Source organism: Protopterus annectens, chromosome 4.part0 (genome assembly GCF_019279795.1).
Source record: "Protopterus annectens isolate FY-2018-M chromosome 4.part0, PAN1.0, whole genome shotgun sequence".
Classification (NCBI taxonomy): Eukaryota; Metazoa; Chordata; order Ceratodontiformes; family Protopteridae; genus Protopterus; species Protopterus annectens.
In genome coordinates this window covers 410789070-410810623 of record NC_056733.1, presented here as the reverse complement: position 1 = coordinate 410810623, position 21554 = coordinate 410789070, and the positions used below count along the sequence as shown (strand labels likewise).

At 46.1% G+C, this 21554-nt stretch overlaps 1 protein-coding gene across 1 annotated transcript in view; it reads right to left on the bottom strand.

Annotated features, from left to right (window-relative positions):
* WSB2 (WD repeat and SOCS box containing 2) overlaps positions 1-21554 on the bottom strand; it is a 542619-nt gene that overhangs the window by 354123 nt on the left and 166942 nt on the right. The window contains exon 3 of the mRNA XM_044068353.1: positions 19628-19872. Coding sequence (XP_043924288.1) covers positions 19628-19872 — 245 coding nt within the window. The remainder of the gene's footprint in view (positions 1-19627; positions 19873-21554) is intronic.

Here is a 21554-nt window from a genome sequence, read left to right as displayed (position 1 = left end):
GGGCAGAATTGACTGAAGAGTGACCATTCGAATCTTGTCTTCCTGACAGACTTGTTGAGTCTGCTGAGATCCAATATTGGTCTCCAGTCTCCGTCTTTTGGGGACCAAAAGAACCTTGAGTAGATTCCGGGCTCTGAATGGTCTATTGTAACTGGCTGAATGGCTCTTTTTGCAGTAGTTTTGATTTCTGACTCTGCAATGTCCCTTAGACCGGTGGTACATCTGGAAGGGAATTTGAGGGGAAAGGACTTTCCTCGAAAGGAATTATGTAACCCTTGGATATGATCGACTGTACCCATCTGTCTTGAGTGAGGGAATGCCAGGCTTCTGGGTACAGTGATAATCTTCCCGACTGCCTCCAAGGAGGGACAGCCGGGCAACACCTCAGGGATGCTGAAAGGGCTTGTCAGAGAGAGGCTCCCTGTTTCCCTGGTTCTTCGGACCCCTCTGCCTCTAGAGCGTCTGTTATTGTTACCCCCTCTGCCTCTAGGGGTAAACTGACCACGTGAATCTGGCGTGACTCCTTGGGATTTACGGAACCACATCTTCCCACCCTTCTGTCCTTTGGGATAAGGTCTAGAAGGGGTGGAAAAACGGACTCCAACAGCAGAAAGAGTCTTGCCGTCCTGCTCGCACCTGGTCAAGGTTTCCTTCACCTGAGGGCCAAACAAAGCTGACCCATCAAAGGGAGAATTTGTGAAGGACGCCTTAAAGGGATCCGCAAAATCACATAGCCGCATACAGGCTTGGCGTCTAAGAGCCACACCTGTGCCTGCGGCTCTACTCGCTCCATCCGCAGCATAAGATATTAGCCGCATGGAGGAGTTTGCAATGGAATTGAGGGTTCCTAGCTGAGAAGCAATTTTTTCTTGAGCCCCTGCAGCTGTAGGATCCTGAACTACTTCTCCCAGCTCCTTCAGGATATCCCTCTGGAGTCTGGTGAAGTGACATAGGTAATTCAGCTAACGCATAGCAAAGGTCGCTGAGGAAAACATCCGCCACCGTACCTATCCATGGTCCTAGAGTCCTTATTAGGAGGATGGACGGGCACGGAAGGATCTGCAAGTTCCTTTTTGGTGGCCGCAGCCACCACCATGGCATCAGCGGGGACACCCTTAGTAAGGAATTGTTTGTCACTCGGGGCAGTGATAAATTTTGAAGGCCTCCTAGGGACTGGCTCTAGAGTCAGGAGCTGCCCACGCCTTTCGTGCAATCACCTGCATAAGGGGGTCGAAAGGCGGAGACACCCAGGAGGTGGAGGGCCGAGATCCAAACGCCTCTAGGTATACTGACTCATCCTCAGAGGGATTGTTGGTGGGCCAGTTTCCCCTCTGTTTCAGAAGTTCTAGGATGTCTGAGAAGGAGACATCCTCAGAGGGGGATCTAGGGGATCCCTCTGACTCATCAAAGTCAGTATCCGGTGACAGACTCGGGGAGTCTACATGCTTCCTCTTACAAGTCCTCTTCCTAGGAGGATCTCCCAAACATCAGGAGAATCCTCGGAAGAGGGGAAATTCCCAATGGGGAAACCTGAGGCGGAGGATCTCTGGGTCCTGTAGCAAGAGAAGTGGCAGAGATGTCAACAGGTACTATAGAGGGAGGAGCTACGGAACAGACTGCTGACTGATACCAGTGGCCAGTACACTCTTCATCACCTCAAATGCTCCCCTCCCAGGCAGGTCCGAGAGAACCCGCTCAAGAGCTAGGAACCCAGGGACCACCGAAGGGAAGTCTCCGAGGCAGATGTCGGAGCCGAGCTCACCAAGGCCGAGGCTCCAAGGGAAGAGCGGGTTCGGACAAGGGTCCGATGCCACTCACCCCTCGGAGGAGACCATGGAAACCCGACCACCGAATCCCTCTAAGGAAGGTCTCAAGAGGAGATAAGAGTAGAGGCTGAAGGAACAGAAGGGGTATCCGTCCTCCAGCCGTAGCAGTAACCATTCCCGAAGACTCCAACTCCAAGCTCTGGGGTAGAGTTGAAGGAGGAACTGTAACGGGTGTGGACCAACAGTCGCCTGTTGAGACGGACTGTGTAACATTTGGGCCAGTACCTGTGACTTGAGTAATCTACTGACCACTCTCTCTAGGTCATGATCTGATAACCTGGATGACCTTGAAGATCGGCTCCGATGGCTCCGTTCCGATAGAAGAGGTGAAGCGAGCCGAAAGTATCGGCTCCAAGGAAGGAGACCTCGACCTCTTCCTGGAATGAGCCATCGGAGCCGATACTATAGATCCTGTCGGAGCCGACAGGAAGCCTCGATGTATCGGCTCCAGCCGGAGCCGATACAGCCACCAAAGTAACGGTGTCGGAGCCGATCGGAGCCGACACCGATGCCTGTGCCACATGGGTGTCGGAACCGATCGGAGCCGACATCGAAGTGGTCAATACAGATTCGGCACCGATAGCCATCGGTGCCGAAGGCTTTGTCAAGCCAGAATCGGCTCCAGCTGGAGCCGATCTCGACTCAGTACGAGTCGGGCGAGGCCGCAGGCTTAGATACAGAAGCCTGGGCCTTGGAAGGTTTTGCTGATTTTGGTGGAGCCGACTTAGCCGGAGAGCCCTCCGGCTTAAGAAGGCCCCTAAGAATCAGCTTATTCCGTTTCTCCTGCAGGACTCTCTGGCTGAAGGAGTGACAAATAGCACAGGAGTCCTGCAGGTGAAGAGGGCCCAGACAATACAGGCAAGAAGTGTGACCGTCTGTCAGAGACATCTTCTGACAGCACGAGTCACACTTCTTAAAACCCGAGACCCTCTCCTTTGACATGGTGCTGAAAAACACACACACACACCAGTCAAAATAAACTTAAATAAAATACCAAAAGGTATTCTATAAAAACCAACACACACACCCTAACAGGGGGGGGATGGGATAGGGAAAAGATTGACTAACAAAAAATTAAAGGAGACAGGGAATTTCTGTCAGAAAAGGTACAAAATAAACTTAAAAACTATCAATAAAGGTTTTTTACTAAAAAGGGGCTTAAATATCACAAAAGTGAACAACTTACCAGGAGCTGGTAAAAAGAAGACCTCCTAAGCGAAGCGGCAAACGAGATCTGGGTACTTACCGCCTTGCATCATGGGATATGGGGCTGCCTCGAGCTGGTAAAAGTGACTCTCGAGCTTAGCAAGTGCCGAGTCGGAGCCGAGGGATCGGCTCCGAACCCATCAAGCAAGAATGAAGGCGAGATTGACAACTTAACATTACTGTTTTATCTTGAACAGGGCTTTCGGAATGAGAGGAAGTGGAGGCAAGGCATAAAGAAACATCTCCTTCTAAAAAAAGAGAGAGGGCATTCACCTTCCAGGCCAGATGACATGGGACTCTGGCACAAAATACAGGAAACGGTCTGTTCAGAGGGGAGGTAAACAGATCTACTTGAGAAGTAACCCACTATTGGACAATGTCCAGAAATACATCCCTGTGAAGCATCCACTTGTAGGATTATGTTATGGACCTGCTTAGAGAATCTGCCACTATTTTCTGATCTGAGGGTATGTAACTTGCCTGAAGGGTCACGTGCTAGTGGACAGCTATCTCGCTAACCTGCAATGGAGGTAAGATCTTGTTCCACCACCCCCCTTGCTTGTTGACATACCACATCACTGTGGTACTGTCTGTGAGACTCTTGAGGGGACCTGGAAGAAAGAGAATGAAAAGCCTGAAGAGCCGTCAGAAGACCTATCATCTCTGACACTGATGCTGTCTCTTCTGTCAGAGACCAATGGCCCTGCACCTTCAGAGGTTCTGAAGAAGCCCCCCCTCCCCTTCTCACATCAGAGCCATCTGTGAAAAGTTCCTGAGAAGAGACTGGAGGTTGAAAAGGAAGCCCTCAGTCAAGGGAAAAATGAAGGCTCCACCTCTGAAGTTCCAGCTTGAGGCATGGAAGTAGAGAGACTAGAAAATCTAAAGGATGAGAATGTTGAAGTCAAAGTGACTTTAGATACCACTGGAGCTTTCATGCGGAGTTTGGCTAGAGGGAGCATAGGAAAGGTGGAAATCATGAAACCCAGATCTCTCAAATTCTCTGGCTGTGACTGAACCCAGATGAAGAAGGGATTTATAAGAAAGCAATGAGAGTTAAAGCCTTGTGAAGAGGCAAGGATGCCAGCAGTGGAACAGTCTGGATCCTGCATCCCTGAAAAACATGATCCTGAGAAGGAGTCAGGAATGACTTTGAAATTTACAGTAAATCCCAGGCTTTGCAGGAGAGAAAAGTACAGTTGTGTACACTTACCATAAATGCAGATGTTCGAATGTATTTACTATTGCAGTCATCACACTTGGGTTACCTGCCTGCAGGTAGCCCTCAGTCGGCAATACCAGAGTCTTGGGATTTCTGCGTCGGATGCTGTCACCTCATCCATGACATCAGGTCGTCAGGGGTATAAAACATGGAGCTGACGCCATTCCATCAGTTTTTCTTGCCCCAGATGTCAGGAGCCCCCAAAATTAGAAGCAAGCAAATGGTGTGGAACATCTCCAGTAAAAAGTACATACCATTTCCTTAAGATATGGCCAAAAAAGAGGATAGGTAGAAAGTATAGAAATACAGGGGGCTGGAGGGAGGGTAACCAGGACTGCAACAGTGAATACACTTGAACATCTGCATTTATGGTAAGCGTACACAACTGTACTATGTTCTTCGTGTTTCATTGTTGCAGTCATCACATTTGGGTTGATTCCCAAAGCTGAGGAAGGGTGGAGGCAGTCAAGAAGTAGTAGGGCTGGCTAGCAGGCCTTGTAAGTCTGCTGTGGCAAATCCAGCTCTGGATTTAGAAAAGATAAGCAAGTGGTAATGCTTGGTGAAGGTGTGTACAGAACTCCAGGATGTCCCTGGTAGGGACTCACCTGAGAAAAGCTGCAGAGGTTGAGGTAGCCCTAGTGGGATGAGGCCTGATCCCCTGTGGGGTAGGTTTTCCATGGCATTTGTGATAGAAATGGATGCAGTGTGCTATCCATTTAGAAATGGTTTGTTTCGAAATGGCCTTGCCCTCTGGACCCTGTGGCAAAGCTGACTAGCAGCTGGTCAAGTTTTCTGAAAGGTTTAGTCCTGTCAAGGTAGAACCTGAGCTGTCTGTGCACATGGAAGTAGTGGAGGATCCTTTCCCCTTTATTCTGAGGATTAGGAAAAAAGGTTGGCAAATGGATGGATTGGTTTAAAGCCACACTGGATACCACCTTGGGCATAAAAGATGGGTCAGTCCTGAGGGGAACCCTCTCTGCATGGAAGATAATGAAGGGTTCCACAGCCATAAGGGCCTGTATCTCAGACACTCTTCTTGCTGAAGCGATGGCTAGCAGTAAGGCTGCTTTCCAAGAGAGGAATTTTAACTCTGCTGTAGCAGCAGGCTCAAAAGGGGGGAAGTGTGAGCTTCTCCAGTACAAAGTTAAGGTCCTAGGCAGGAGTGGGAGCTCTCCTTGGGGGGGGGGGGGGGGGTCTTAAATTGTTAGCTCCTCTCAGAAACTGTTTGATCAGAGGGTGAGAGAAAAGAGGTGGCTCAGTACAATAATAAGCGGAGATGGCAGAGGCATGAATCTTGATGAGAAGGATAGGCCTTTGTGGAGCAGCTCTGCTAGATAATCTAGGATTTAAGGAAAGGAGGGCACGGCTGTGTCCTTCCCTTGAGACTGGCTCCAGGAACAGTATAGATTCTACTTTTCTGAATAGGATTTCCTAGTACTGGGCCTCCTGGTCTCAAGGATAACATCCAGCACCTGTTTGCTGAGGGTTGCTGGTGATGTATTCAGGGAATAAGCCAGGCTGCCAGGTTCAGGGTTTGCAGCCGAGGATGCAAAATCTGTCCCTTCTGCTGGGATAGCAGAGAGGGGGTCTGCTGTAGGTGCCAGGGTGGCACTGCTGTCAGACTGTGTAGGAGTGGGAACCAGTACAGGAGTGGGAACCAGTACTGGCGTGGCCAGTCTGGTGCAATAAGGATTGTCCTTGGCCTATCCTGTTTGATCTTGAGGAGTGCTTTTGGAAGGAGGGGCAGAGGGGGAAGGCATAGATTGAGAGGTTTTCCCCATGTGAAGTACAGGGCATCCACTTTCCAAGCTTGGCTGTGGGAAATTCTGGTGCAGAATGTGTTTAGCTGATGGTTTTGGGTGGACGCAAAGAGGTCCACCTCTGGTGTCCCCCACCTGTGTATTAGAAGTTTGAATGAGTTTGGTTCCAGTTTCCACTCGTGTGGGTCCATTAGATTTCTGCTCGTCTGCTAGTGAATTTTGTTTGCCTGGCAGGAATTGAGCTTGCAGGTGCACTTGGTTGCTTAAGGCTGTGTTCCACAGAGCCATGGCTAACCTACAGAGTGGGTAGGAGCGAGTTCCCCCCTGCTTGTTTATGTACCACATAACTGTGGTGTTGTCTGTCTTTATCGGTAGTTGTCCTGGCAGGATAAGGTATTTGAAGGCTGTCAGTGCACTCTGTACAGCTAACATTTCTTTTTGATTGATATGCAGGTGAATTTGTTCTGGGCTCCATTTGCCTTGAATGCATTTGCCTGCCATGTGAGCCACCCACGCATAGTCTGATGCATCTGTTGTCAGAGTTTGGATGGCTGGGAGGGGTTGTGAGAAAGGGAGTCCCTTGTTGTGGTTGCAAGCCTCTGCCCACCAAAGGAACTCTGTCCTTAGGCAAGGAATGATAGGAATCACTGCCTCCAGGTCCAGGGAATGTTGACACCAGAGACTTTTTAAGTACCATTGAAGTTTCCTCATATGCAGTCTTGCATTTGGAATCAGTAGAATACATGAGGCCATGAACCCTAGGGCTTGCAGTATTTTTCTTGCAGATAGCTGGGTTTGGGTGGCCAGTAGTTTAAAATAAGTTGTCAAATAAACCTGCTTTTCTGAAGTGAGAAATGCCATCTGGGAAGTTGTGTTCAAGCTTGTTCCCAGGACTGCAATCTTATGGCTGGGTACCAGATGTGATTTATTTTCGTTGATGGTATACCCCAGAGAAGCTAGGAGTCTCTTTACAAATGTCAGGTGCTGAAGTAGCAATTCCTGAATGTCCGCCTGAATCAGGCAATTGTCCAGGTATGGGTAAATTTGAATATTTCTCTGCCTGCATTAAGCAATGGCTGGAGCCAGGCACTTTGTGAATACCCTGGGAGCAGCAGATAAGCCAAAGGGAAGTGAAGAGAAAGTACAGTTTTGTACCTACCATAAATGTAGATGTCCGAACTGGATAGCATCTGCAGTCATAACAACTGGGTTGTCCTGTCGTCAGGCAGCCCTTCAGTCGGCCGGATTCCAAAGTCCGGGTCCGGCTTCGGCTGATGTCGCACTTCACCCGACGTCATCTCTGTTGGCCTTCGGGTATAAAGGCATCAGCCGACACCATTTTCCTCAGTGTTTCTTGCCCCAGATGCCAATTGCCCTCTTGGAAGGCTAAAATTTGGATGAATGCCAATGTTTCCAAAAAGGTAGAAGACCAACACAAAAAATAAGTATGTATGTACATATATACAAACAAATACACCATAAGAGACCCCCCCCCCCACCAGCTAGCTATTAGGATGGTAAACACCCTAGGAGTACCACAGAGGGGAAGGAGGGAGGGTAATCCTGACTGCAGATGCTATCCAGTTCGGACATCTACATTTATGGTAGGTACAAAACTGTACTATGTCCTTCATGGATGCATCTGCAGTCATAACAACTGGGTAGAATACCATAGCCAACTAGGGGAGGAGGAAAAACTAGATTATGGTGTGGTTAGGCTCCCTTGCAGTACAGCAGTGGCAAACCCTGCTCGGGATCTAGAATAGAGAGGTAAATTATAATGCTTGGCAAATGTATGCACGGAGGTCCAAGTAGCCGCCTCAATAATGTCTTTGGTTGCCACTCCTCGTAAGAAGGCTGTGGTAGTGGCTGTTGCCCTTGTAGAATGAGGCCTTATGTTCTGTGGAATTGGTTTTCCATGGAAGGAGTAACAGAATCGTATGCAATTTCCTATCCATTTGGAGATTGTCTGTTTGGAAATAGCTTTTCCTTCTCTTCCTGTTGCATAGGCTACAAAAAGCTGGTCAGTTTTTCTGCTACTTTTGTTCTGTCCAGGTAGTAGCGTAGCTGTCTATGTACATCCAAGGTGTGTAGTATTCTTTCCCTCTGTTTTGTGGGTTGGGAAAGAAGGCAGGTAGGTGGATTGCCTGGTTTAAGGACACTCTGGATACCACCTTAGGCATAAATGTAGGATTAGTCCTCATGGACACTCTATCTTGGTGGAAGATTAGGAAGGGCTGTACTGCCATTAGGGCCTGAAGTTCAGAAACCCTCCTTGCTGAGGTTATTGCCAGAAGGAAAGCAGTTTTCCACGATAGATGTTGTAGGTCTGCTGTTGCTGCTGGTTCAAAAGGTGCGAGTGTCAACTTTTCTAGCACCAAGTTCAAATCCCAAGCTGGCAATGGTGGTTTCCTTGGAGGTTTTACATTCTTGATTCCTCTGAGGAACTGCCTGAGTAAAGGATGTGAAAAGACAGGTGGATCAAAACTGTATTCTGCTGATATAGCTGATGCATGTATCTTGATGGAGGAATAGGACAGGCCTGTATGTAGAAGCTCTGCCAAGTACTCCAGAATGTTAGCCATATCTATATTTGACGCATCTTTTCCTCTTTCAGTACTCCAAATGACAAACCTTTTCCATTTTCCTGCATAATTCCTTCTTGTTGAAGGTCTGCGGGCTTCTAGGATAATGTCTTTAACCCTTTGGGAAAGTTCTGGATTAGTTGCTGCTATGTGATGTTCCATGCAGTCAGTTGCAACGTTTTTAGGTTCGGATGCATGATGCTGTAGTTGTTCTGAGTTAACATCAAAGGCATCAAGGGTATTGACCACAAGTTGTTCCGAGACATGCTTCTCAGCAATGGGTACCAGTGTTGTCTTGGCCAGTTTGGAGCTATCAGGGTTATCCTTGGACGTTCCTCCTTGATTTTTAGTAATACCTTGTGTATCAAGGGAAGAGGAGGGAATGCATATGCTGTTAGGCCTTTCCAGCTGAAGGAGAGCGAATCCACTTTCCATGCCAGTGGGTGGAATGTCCTTGTGCAGAATTTTTTGAGCTGGTGATTGAGAGGGGAAGCGAATAGATCTATCTGAGGCATTCCCCATTTCTTTGAGACGGTCTTGAAGATGTCCGGATGTAGCATCCATTCGTGGGCATCCGATGTGGTTCTGCTTAACATGTCTGCTAAAGTATTCTCCTTTCCCGGTACAAACATTGCCTGTAACTGGATGTTGTAGCCGAGTGCCAGGTTCCAAAGCTCCAAAGTCATTCTGCATAGGGGGTATGAATGAGTGCCTCCCTGTTTGTTGATGTACCACATGACTGTGGTGTTGTCTGTCCTTATCATCAAATGGCCTTCTTTGAGAAATGGTTTTGGATTGCCAGTTTTACTGCCAGCATCTCTTTTAGGTTGATGTGCAGGTAAAGTTGATCCTGGGTCCACAAACCTTGCACGCATTTGTCCAACATGTGAGCCCCCCATCCTAGGTCTGAGGCGTCTGTTGTGATGGTCTGATTTGCTTGACAGCTGCGAAAGGGTAGTCCCGGGTTTGACTGGCATGCTTGAGCCCACTATAGGAACTCCTGTTTTAAGCATGGAATTAGTGGAATTTCTGCTTCTAGGCTGTGACTGTGTTGAGACCATAAATTCTTTAGATACCACTGCAGTTTTCTCATATGTAGTCTGGCATGTGGGACCAAGATTATGCATGATGCCATGAAGCCCAAGGCCTGCAGTACTTTTCTTGCTGTTAACTTGTTCTGTTTTGTTAGAGCCAAGAAGTAAAGAGGGAGTTCTTTTTGTTTTTCTGCAGTTAGGAATGCCATTTGTCTTACTGTGTCCAATTCTGCGCCCAAGAATGTCCTTGTTTGGGATGGTATCAGCCTTGACTTTTGTAAATTGACTGTGTATCCCAGTGCTTGTAGCAAGTAAATGACCCTTTGTAAATCTGTTGTCAGCTTGCTCTTGTTGTCCCCTTGTAGCAGGCAGTCGTCCAGGTATGGGTAAATTTGGATTCCCTGTAGTCTGCAGTGGCGATTACTGATGCCAGGCATTTTGTGAATACTCTGGGCAGTAGATAAGCCAAAGGGCAATGCTGAGAATTGATAATGCTCTGATCCTGCAAGAAATCTGAGGTATCTTCTGCATATTGGTCGAATGGGGACGTGCAGGTATGCCTCCTTGAGATCTAGAGTCACCAGCCAACACTCCTTGCCCAGCATGGGAAGAAGTTGCTGTAGGGTCAGCATTTTGAATTTTGGGACAATGATGTATGTATTTAAGGTGGACAGGTCGAGAATAGGTCTCCAACTTTTTCCTTTCTTGGAACTAGGAATAGTCTGGAGTAGAATCCTTTTCCTTGTTCTGTAATTGGCACTCTTTCCACAGCTCTCATCTTTGCTAATTGCATCATCTGTTGTAGAGCTTCTGTTTTTTGATTTGGAGGTAGGTTTGGTATTCCTCTTTTGACTGGTAAAGTGTGGAAGTGGAACCGGTAGCCTTGATCTATGGTTTGCAAAATCCACTTGTCTTTTGTGATGTAGTGCCAGTTTTTCGAAAATAAGGTTAATTTGCCCCTAATGGAGCTGCTATTTGTTCCCTGGTAGGCGGATTTAGAGTTAAGTCACTGTGATTGTGTTGTTGTAGTGGCAGTGGTTGTGTCTGTGCCTCTGTTATTACCTTGCCACTGTCGTCCTCTATAGGCACCTCCTCTGGATTGGTTTCTGCCTCTGGGACGTCTATTCCTGCCCCTTTGGGATCTTGTGGAGTCAGGAAAGGACCAATTTTGGCAGGCCAGTTCCTGCTAAACCTTGGTGGCTGAACCTGCAAGAAATCTTTAACTGTTTGAACAGATTTTGCCTTTTCTTCCATTTTCTTCATTACCTGCTGGGCAGGTGTACCAAACAAACTGGTCTTATCCATAGGAGCTTCTAATAACTTAGCTTTAACATGATCCGGTAAGACTTGTTCTTTTAGCCATGCATGTCTTCTTATCACTGTGCCAGTCATGGCTGACCTAAATGAAGCCTCCAGTGCATCATAGCCACATTTTAAGGAATGGTTACTAACCTGTTGTATGTTATTTACCATTTCTAATACATATTTCTTATCGACAGAGTCATCAGAGGATAGCTTTTTAGTTAACTGATCAAGCATAAACTCTTGGTATTGTATCATGTGAAAGTGACAGTTTAAAGCTCTAGCTGAGAGAGTAGCTGAGGTGTAGACTTTTTTGCCCCATCTGTCTAAAGACCTGGCTTCCCTTTCAGAAGGAATAGGGTTTTTTGCTGTGGCCGAGGCTACTGCCTTAGGACCCTGGGATATAGTTGCGGGGTCTGCAAGAGGGGCCTTGTAAAGGTGATGATGAGTGTCTGGTACCCTGTAGAATCTATCTGGTTTGGCAGGGGCTGGAGGTAAAGAGTCTGGTGCAGAGCAGACATCATTAAAGGCATCGTCCACCACAGAAAGGACAGGAGGTATAGCTAAGGGCCTGTGCTGTGGAAGATGCAGAAAAGTCCTAAGCCTTTTTCTGGAATCTGAGAAATCCTGCTGCTGCCATTGGAATTGCTCTCATGGCATGTAAGGTTTCCCAAAGGAGAATTCTTCTGGTGGGGAAGCAGCTGGAATGGATTCTTCAGCATCTGAGTCTTCATAATTGGAGAAAGGAGCCTCTGGCTGGTCTGTTATGTCTGAGTCATCGGCTGAATCATCAGAGGACACAGGCTCGGGGGGCTCTGCCCTAGGTCTCTTCTCTGGGGGCTGAGAGGCCCTGTCTGGGTGGGATTGAGATCCCCTAATCAATGATATTAAATCTTCTGCCAGAGTAAGCATTTGTGAGCTAGATGTGGGCCTGGTTGTAGGGGTTTGACAGGCACTGCTTTAGTAGATTTGGCTGCTTTAGCCCTGGCAAAGGCCTTAATGGACATGGCTGCTGGGGCCTAGCAGCACCACGTGCTGGGGTAGAGACATCCAATGGAATGGTGTCTGATAAGTCAGTAGCAACCACCGTAGTGGATAAAATTTCTGAGGCCGATTCAAGTGAAGTAGCAGGAGCCTCAGTGGTAGTCATAGATTCAGCTGTACTTTGATCAGTTTTCTCGGTTTCGCCGAAACAGAGACACTCGCGTTTGCTTAACCATGGTTTCGGGCGAAACCGTGGACCGCGAGTGTCGGTCTTTTTTGGCGTTTTTAGTGATTTGGGAAGTCGGAGGATCCGGCGGCATAATATACGCAAAATCTGAGCGAAAAACTGTTCAGCAAACTCCGACCGCGCCTAAGCGTCGTCGGTTGAAAGAAGCACAGGCCGAACAGGCTGCTACGTGGGCTGGGCCTAAACAAGGCAAACAGTAAGAGTGGAAATCTTTATGAGGTATTTGTTTCCCACAAGTTAAACAATTATTTACTTTTTCTGACATCGGCTGAGGCAAGAAAGAGTCCCCAACGGGGTACTTAGCTTTAGAAGTCTTCGAAGTAGTATTCGGTAGTAGTAATCTCTGGATCCGACCGACCGGCACTTGCGAACAGCTTCTGCTTCGGGCACCACGCGGCAAGAAAGACTGAGGAAAATGGCGTTGGCTGATGCCTTTATACCCGAAGGCCAACAGAGATGACGTCGGGTGAAGTGCGACATCAGCCGAAGCCGGACCCGGACTTTGGAATCCGGCCGACTGAAGGGCTGCCTGACGACAGGACAACCCAGTTGTTATGACTGCAGATGCATCCATGAAGGACATCTGAGAGTGCATAGAGCCTGCCCTGAAATGTAGATATTTCCTGCAAGATTCCCTTATGGGGATGTGCAGATAAGCTTCTTTTACGTCTAGGGTGACCACCCAGGAGTCCTTGGCTAGCATAGGAAGGAGCTGCTGGAGTGTAAGCATTTTGAATTTTGGTACCACCAGGAAGATGTTTAGGGATGACATATCCAGAACAGGGCGCCAACAGAATTCTTTCCTGGGAACCAGGAACAGCCTGGAGTAGAAACCCTGTCTCCTTTGCTCTGTTGGCACAGATTGAATAGCCCTGATACTGAGAAGAGAAAGTACTTGCTTTTGGGCCTCTAAGGTTTGGCAATCCGCTTGGGGTTGGCAGGGAGTGGAAATAGAATCTGTATCCCTGGGATACAATGTTTAAGACCCATCGGTCCTGGGTAATCTACTCCCACTTTTTTGCATGTAGGGTGAGCTTTCCTCCTAGGGGTGCAAGTACTTGGGCATGGCTGGGAAGGATTAAGGACACGTCATTGTGAACTTATTCCATAGGGGACTGGCTTACCACTCCCAGTTTTTGAGGAGGGAGCACTCCATTGTTTAGCTCTGTGCATACCCTGAGACTGTAGTCTTTGTGGTCTGTTGCTCCTGGGTTTGGGCTGAGAAGGTCTGGAAGGGACTGGAAAGGACCAGTTGTTTGAAGGCCACTGCCTACTGAATCTAGGTGGCTGTACCTGTAAGAAATCTTTAATAGTTTGCATGGATTTAGCTTTTTCCTCCATCTTTTTAAAAACTTATTCTGCTTTAGAGCCAAACAAACATTCTTGGTGTAATGGAGCATCAAGTAATTTTGCCTTGACATGGTCTGGCAAGATTTTCTCCTTCAGTCAAGCATGCTTTCTCACAACAGACCCAGTGACAGCAGCCCTGTGAGGCGTCAAAACCTCACAGCAAACTATGTTTACCAACTTGGTTTGCAGAATGCATTAAGTCTTGTAAGTCCTTATTTTCTGCACAATCAGGAATCAACAACATTTTTTGTTTAATTAGCTGCTGGTACTTCAACATGTGAAGCTGGCAATTTACACCCCTGATGGCAAGAGTTGCAGAGGTATATACCTTCTTATCCTATCTGTCTAGAGCCCTAGAATCCCTGTCCGAAGGGGTAGGTTTTTGGCTGTAGATTCCTCAATACCTTTAGGTCCCTGGGAAATGGTCTCTGGATCCGCAGTGGGACATTTAAAGACAAATTTGTGAGAGTCAGGTACTCTGTAATATCTGTCAGGCTTTCTAGCAGCAGGTGGTAAAGTATCAGGGGTAACGCTGGATTCCATGAAGACATCATCTTCAACATCCAGGACAGGGGGGAATAGCTAGAGGCTTATGCTGAGGCAGGTCTAAAAATTCCCAGAGTCTCTTTTTGGACTGTGGGTAGTCCTGGCATTCCCAGTGGAAATGCTCTCTTAGGGTATGCAAGGCTTCACTGAAAGAAAGGTCCTTTTGGGGGGGGGGAGGCTGAGGGAATTGAATCCTCTGCATCTGAGTCCTCATAGGTAGATAAGGGTATGTCCTAGTAATCACAGGGGTCAGAATCATTAGACTTATGTCTGAAGAATCTGAAGGAAAATCAATTCTTTGTCTTTTAGAGGGGGCAGGCTGGCTTCCCCTAATTGAAGTAAAAAGGTCTTCAGCCTTTCTAAGCATTTGTTTCTGTGGCATGGGAGCTTGAGAATGGGCTTTGGTCGTCGGTTTCCTAGGCATAGTGTGAACCCTGGGCCTGAGAAATTTGACAGATATAGTCATTAACGAAGTAGTCTGTTGAATACGAACATTGGAAGGTCTGAATACAACCTCAGAAACCGGTGCCTGCACAGAGGCTCCGGACCAATCCAAGATAGAGACATCTGCAGGTTCCATAGTTGAAGAAGCATCTCGTGGCATACCAGACTCCAAATGAGTCTCAGTAGAGGCCTGTAAATCTGTAGAAACGGGTAAGAGGGGCTGCGGAAACACCTCACTGAGTACCGGCGGACTGGCAACTAGCTTAACGAAAGCACTGTCGGCAGTTTTGGACATATGCGGTCTGTGTCTGTCTATCTTTGCATTTTTTCGGAAGATCGGTAGTCGGATGGCTTACCAAAGCCATTTCGGAATACGGAGAACGAGAGCAAAAGAAATGAGACAAAAATAGCCTGACGACGAATAGTTCGGGCACTGAACAAGGGACAAAACCGACAGCAAGGGACGTCGTGGTCTGGGCCTAAACAGGTGACACAGTAAGAATGAAAATCTCTGTGAGGTATTTGCTTTACACAGGCAAGACCATTGTTAACTTTTTCTGACATCTGTTACAGCAAGAAAAAAGGATCCCCAACGGGGTACTCAGCTTTAGAAGACTTCAGGTCTGAAATTAGCCTGACAAGCCTGGTCTGCAAGGCCATGGAACGTATCATCATGGAACTTATAAACAAAGACATTGGTAATCTCCATACTCTGGACACCACCCAGTTCAGGTTTGTAAAACACACATCACATCTCCTAAACCTGATAGACTTCTTTGAAGCAGTCACCAAAGCAGTAGACAAAGGTAAGGTGGTTCATACAGACTATTTAGATCTTGCCAAGGCTTTCGACAATCCCCCACTCTGGAATTATAGATAAACTCACTAAACTAGGTATAAATCCCTATGTCACAAGATAGGTTGCCAACTAGCTCACTGACAGAACCCACACTGTGAAAGTAGCAGACTCCAAATCTGACTTCAGACCAGTGACAAGTGAAGTACCACAGGGTTCAGTCCTGGGTCCTCTCCTGTTTGGTATCTACTTCTCTGAAGTACAGGCCAACACAGAAGGTCTTTGGCTAATGAAGTTCACAGATGACTGCAAACTAAGAGCCATAATCGAAACTCCTAACGATGTGGACATCCTACAAAAGGGCCTCACTGAGACAGATGCCTGGTGTCAAAGCCATGGCCTCAAGCTCAATGCCAAAAAGTGCACTGTTATCCCCTTTGGTAAAAACTCTGTACCCATGAACTACAGCATAGGCGGTAGTATACTTAACACCGAAAGTGTGATAAGAGACCTTGGGACACAGGTGGACAGTAGTCTCTCCTTTGATAATCACATTGCCACAGTAGTCAGAAAATCCTTCTATGTGGCGCATCTCATCACAAAAGGTTTCTCATCCAGAAAAAAAGAGGTCATTGTTCCCCTCTACTCATCACTCATTAGACCAATTATAGAGTACAACATCCCTTTTGGTATGTACCTCACAAGACATCTACAACAACTGGAAAGGCCGCAGAAATACCTCACAAAGAGGATTACCGACCTCAAACAGATGCCCTATGCAGACAGGTCTCAAAAAACTCCAGCTTTACTCCATCACATATCGCCTTCTCAGAGGTGATCTCTGCCTAACATACAAAGCTATGTCAAACCAGGAGCTGTTGGATATGCTCCACTTAAAGAAATCCCAATCCCTCCGAGCTACATGCTCTAGGGATCTAAACCTTGTCACCACAATAAACAGAACATGCCGGAGGGATAGATTCCTGTCCCAGAGACTTCCCATACTCTGGAATAAACTACCTATCTATATCAAACAAAGCTCCTCATTAGCACTCTTCAAGAAAAATCTTGATGACTGGATGGGAAATAGGAAATTCACCCCGGGGGATCACCTCTGTGGCTCTGCTCGACAGTGGCACAGGAAAATAACTTTCTTGGGTGGCAAAAGCCAGGGTACCTTTTTGGCTGGGCTTGCACAGGCCCCAGGGCAGACAGCCTAGTACCTACCTATGAACCTATAAATATCAGGTAGCTGCCGACCAGCACTTGCAAACTGCTTCTGCTTCGGGCTCCCACACGGCAAGAAAAGCTATTGTAATAGTGTTGGTTGCATGTTTTATACCCCTGACGTCATGGATGAGGTGACAGCATCCGATTCAGAAATGCCAAGACTCTGGTATTCGGGCCGACTGAGGGCTACCTGCAGGAGATAACCCAAGTGTGATGACTGCAACAGTGAAACACAAAGAACATCAGCAAAGTGTAGATGCTAAAGTAAGATTGCTGGAGAGGAGGCCTGAACAGGCAGGTCGTCCAGGTAAGGAAAGGCCTATATCCCCCTTAACCTGCACAAAGCAATTACAGGAGTGAACCATTTGGCGAAGACCCTTCAGGCAGTAGAGAGTCCAAAAAGCAAAGCACAGAACTGAAAATGCCAGGAAGCAAAAGCGAAATGTAAAAACTTCACAAAAAGGAGATCAAGAGGAATGTGTAGATAAGCATGCTTGAGATGCAGAGAAACTAGAAAAGCCTGAGAAAGTAGCAGAGGAATCAAGGTTTGAAGGGACAGCATCCAAAATGATGGTTCTCCAGGTGCCTTTGTTCCTGGGGACCAAGAACATTCTGGAATTAAACCCCTTCCCCCTCTGAGGAGTTGGAACTTCTTGAATAGTTTCCTGAGCCAATAGGCCCTGAAGCACCTCTGAAAAAGGGTAATTTGTTCTTGAGGAGGCTGAGGAATGCCCAAAAAGGGTGGTGGGTGGGATTTCCAAACCATGTAATAATCCTGGCGAATTACAGAAAGAACCCATGAATCTTGGGTGATCTTTACCAAACTATGAAGGGACAGAGAAAGATGTAAAAAGGGCAAAGATAGTCAGACATCACCTGGTTTGTCAGGAAAAGGAGGCTTTTCAGTAGGAGTTTGGGTAACCTTAGCAGAGAAAGCCCTTCTACTACTATTTTTTTTTACCTTGGGGGAGGGCAAGACTGTCTACGGACAAAGGCAGGCTTGTTTGGAAAATTCCTCTGAAACTTGGGTAAAGGGGAAACAAAACTATGTTTCAACTCTTGTAAGGCCTTGCCCTTTTCTTGCAGGGACTAAGAACTCTGCGGCGGCAGCACCAAACAAATGCTTATTATCCAGAGGAGAGCCATCAGTTTAGCCTTAACATCAGGCAAAGGCTGCAATTGGAGCCAGGAATATTTCCCCAAAACAGATCCAAATGCAGCAGCCCTAGATGAAGCATCATCTGCATCACAGCTGCATTTAATGGAATGACGAGCTACTTTGGGGGACGTCCATAGCAAGGAAAGAGCAGAGGCTTTCCCCTCAGAATCAGGGAGATCTGAAGTAGCCTGACAGGTTTGCGAGAGAAGAACCAAAACTTATCTGGTCATGTGTGTCTGATATTTAACAGCTCTAAATGCCAGGGTAGCAGAAGTATACACCTTCTTACACAGCCTCTCCATGGTTCTGCTATCCTCTTCAAATGTAAGCAACTTAGAAGGCAACAATCTGGAGGGAAGCAAATGACACTACTGAAAGGTCAGCAGAGGTATACAAAGAAACTTGTAGTCATCAGGCACTTTAAAAAAACCTATTAGTTTTTTGGGAGCAGGGGGCTGGGAATCAGGAGCCTGAGAAGCAGTGGAAAAAGCATTCAACAAGGCAGCAAGAATAGGAGGAACAGCAGAGGGCCTAGGAGGCTCCATCTGTAGAAGCTCATAATATCTCTTCTGACAATCAAACACCTTAGCACAGTCTCATCTGAAAACTTCCATCATTCTGAAAATAGTGTCAGCAAACAAAATCTCATCAAAAGGATAGACTCCTCTTCAAAACTATAGTCAAGTGGTGAAGGAATCTGAGGGGAATGCATCAGGGACAGTTCATCCAAATCATCAGCATTCTCAGCGGAAGCCTGCTCCCTGGGCCTCTTATTATGAGAGGTAAAAGACCAAGAAGCAGCAGGAACAGAAACTCCCTGTGGAGACTTAAGAGCCATAAGGGCATTAAACATGCCTTCAGTGCAGTTTTGCCATTCACTCAGAGGGTCTTTAGGCGCAGGCGAAATGTGTTAAGTTTTCTGCTTCTTTTTATGTGGTATGTCAGCCTTAAGCAATTTAGCAGGCTTTGACACCTGACAACACTCTATAATAATTGTAGTTGGAATCCCTTCCCTCACTAATATCAGAGGAACACCCCTAGGCCATTCAGTAATTATCAGCCACAGTTCCTCCTATACATCCAAAGTGGACATCTGCAAGGCCTCCAAGGACGTGCGTGGAGTCGGATCCATGCCAACCTCTGAAGCAGATGCAGTAAAGGAATCCAAGAAGGATACCAAATGATCCTCCAGGCTATCACCAGCCTCAACAGAGACACCTGACGGAGACAATACAGCAGAAGAATCCAATCAAGCTTTATTGGTCTTCTTTGCAGATGGCTAATCCTCAGGTAGGGGAAGATCCTTCCATACTGTCTTTAGCCAACAGTTTATATCACTGATTCTCTAAGTAAATAGCTAGGGAAGAAAGCAGACTACTCAACATCTTAGGGATGACAGCTTGACAAATCTCACAAGATGTATGGTTGTGGGGTGCTAGTGATGACCTTTACGTAGCATCTGTCTCCCCACAATGACATTTCCCTTTTCTGGAGGACATGAAATCAATAACCAGAACAAGGCAAACCTAAGGCAAGAAAATCAAAAAACCCCAATGGGGCATTTATCTGAATCTGGTAAGGTAACCAGCAGATGAACAAACATTCAAACTGACGATCAAAGATGGTGCTCGGACTGGCGGCAAAGAAAGTCTGAGGATGGTAAGTCCGGACATCACCTTTATGCCCTACACTGTGCACAATGAGCATACGTATGACATATAATGTACCCATTACAACCTAAAGGCTTTTGTATACTAGCCGAACCTCGGGCTACCCTCTGCAGGGGATCTCTATTGTAAAGAAAACTGCAATAGTGATATGGAAGGACATCTTTGATTACAATATCGGTTTACATGTTTGTATGAAAGAAACAGCACAGCTCAAGTGGTACCACATTTTAACTGTAAATAAATTTAAAAAATTAAGCCCAAAAACATACCTGTTTGCACCTCCCAGACCTTGATGTGTCCATTTGTGAGACCTGTAGCAAGTACCAGACGTAAAAGTTCAAATTTGGGTCCTTGGTGATTATTTGGGAAGTTCTGTTTCTTCTGGCTAGATGAGCACGCACCAAACGCTAAACCCCAAACAATATGTCCACAGTCCAGTGTCCTCTCCTGATCACTGATGCCATTTCTGCTCAACTTTGTATTACTACCTTTGTGCTCAGAGCATTTATTGCCCCTGGAATGAGAAAAAGTTATCTAAGAGCAGGGGCAGTCAGCAAAATGCTACAGATTTACTTGTGAAAAATATAACAACTTGGATGAATATTTGAAGACTACAGTAAACACCCATAAGTTCATCTCCTCAACACAAAATTAATACTTTCTTTGTAAATGCTTCTCAGAGAACAGTACAGTCCTAAAAAAATATTTAAATGCCTCCCAAGCACAATATACTTACTACAAAATTTACCTTTTGTACGTCACAAACAAGAACATGCTTTTGTAAGTCAAACTAGAAAGCAAATAAGAAATAAATATAGAATGTTTGGTCCTGGTAGTGCACCATAGTTACTGTAATCCTCAAAATGTTTCAGTTCAGCCTGATCCCTCAGCTAACAGAACCCAGTAAAAGCCTCTCTGCAACTCAAAATGGCACTAATAAAACACAACAAAAGCTTTAGCTCCAGCAATTGCCTGAAGAGACATTTCTCTAAAGTATATGCATAAAACTCCTTAACACCAGCAGGGAGAAAATGACACCCACACTGCCAAACTAGAAAACTCAAACTGAGCTACCTACGGTGTCCATAATTCAATGATGGACTTGGGCATGGGCACTGGGATACTCACTACTCCCTTTTTAAAGTTGTCAATTCCTGGGCAAGAAAATGAACTGCACCGCTTTAGACTGAAAAAATGCACTGCCAAAATGGTACGATTTCGGCTTAATGCACTGCGTTTTGTTGGAAATGGAAAATGTACTGCCAAAATGGTACATTTTTCAGTTTCAACTTACATTTTCAATGAAAGGTGCATCGGAGGTGTGATAAGAGGTTGCAGTCAGATGATCTATAGGACGATCCTTAAGTGCTCCTCCATCTGCATCTCCAGTGTAGTTGAGTTAGGTGCATTTTGGTGACAGCTTCACTACAAGATTCCTTCAAGGCTCGTTAGAAAACAAAAAAATTGAGATGATTTGTCCAGACTCCTGGAGTGCCAAATGCCTTTGCAGAGTTAAGGCTAAGCATTCTGGAGAACTGCTGCAATTTGTGTGCGAGGGATCCGATACTAGTGTTAACCCTAATGTAATTTTTTTCTGAAGTAGGGCTTGAAGCCTCCAAAGGGGTACAGTTGACAGAGTAACCTTGTTTGGCGTGCTAATATTTTTTCCTTCCATGTTCCACAAGTATAGATAGATGCAGCACATTGAGATGAGTAATTTGTTAATTTCATACTATTAAAAAAAATGAAAAGGGACATAATTTGTGTGTGTCAGCCTTCATTTTCTAGTTCGATTTTCATCATTATATTTGCAAGTGTACTGTGCACCCAATAAATAAGTAAAATATAACAGGGGTGTTGATATTGACTGGATCTCGAATTACTGTGTTTATGTTTTATTTTATGTTCCCTTTAATAAAAAAATGTTGGTCTAGCTTGCCTGTTTTGTGGTGTTTGGTTGCCTTAGCAACTGGACTGTAGCACAAAGTAAAATGCATTAGTTCAGCATCAACTGCAGCTCAGGAAGGCTCAAGGCCTGTGCAGTACACTGGTCGATGCAAGTAGCAGCTTAATTGATAAGTCTAGTTAACTATTTTTCAGTGCATTTTTAAACCCTAATGTTTTGTTATACTTAACTTTTTTTTTTTCCGTAAATGAGCATGCATTCTTGCTCACTGGCTGAGCTAGTCATTTTTA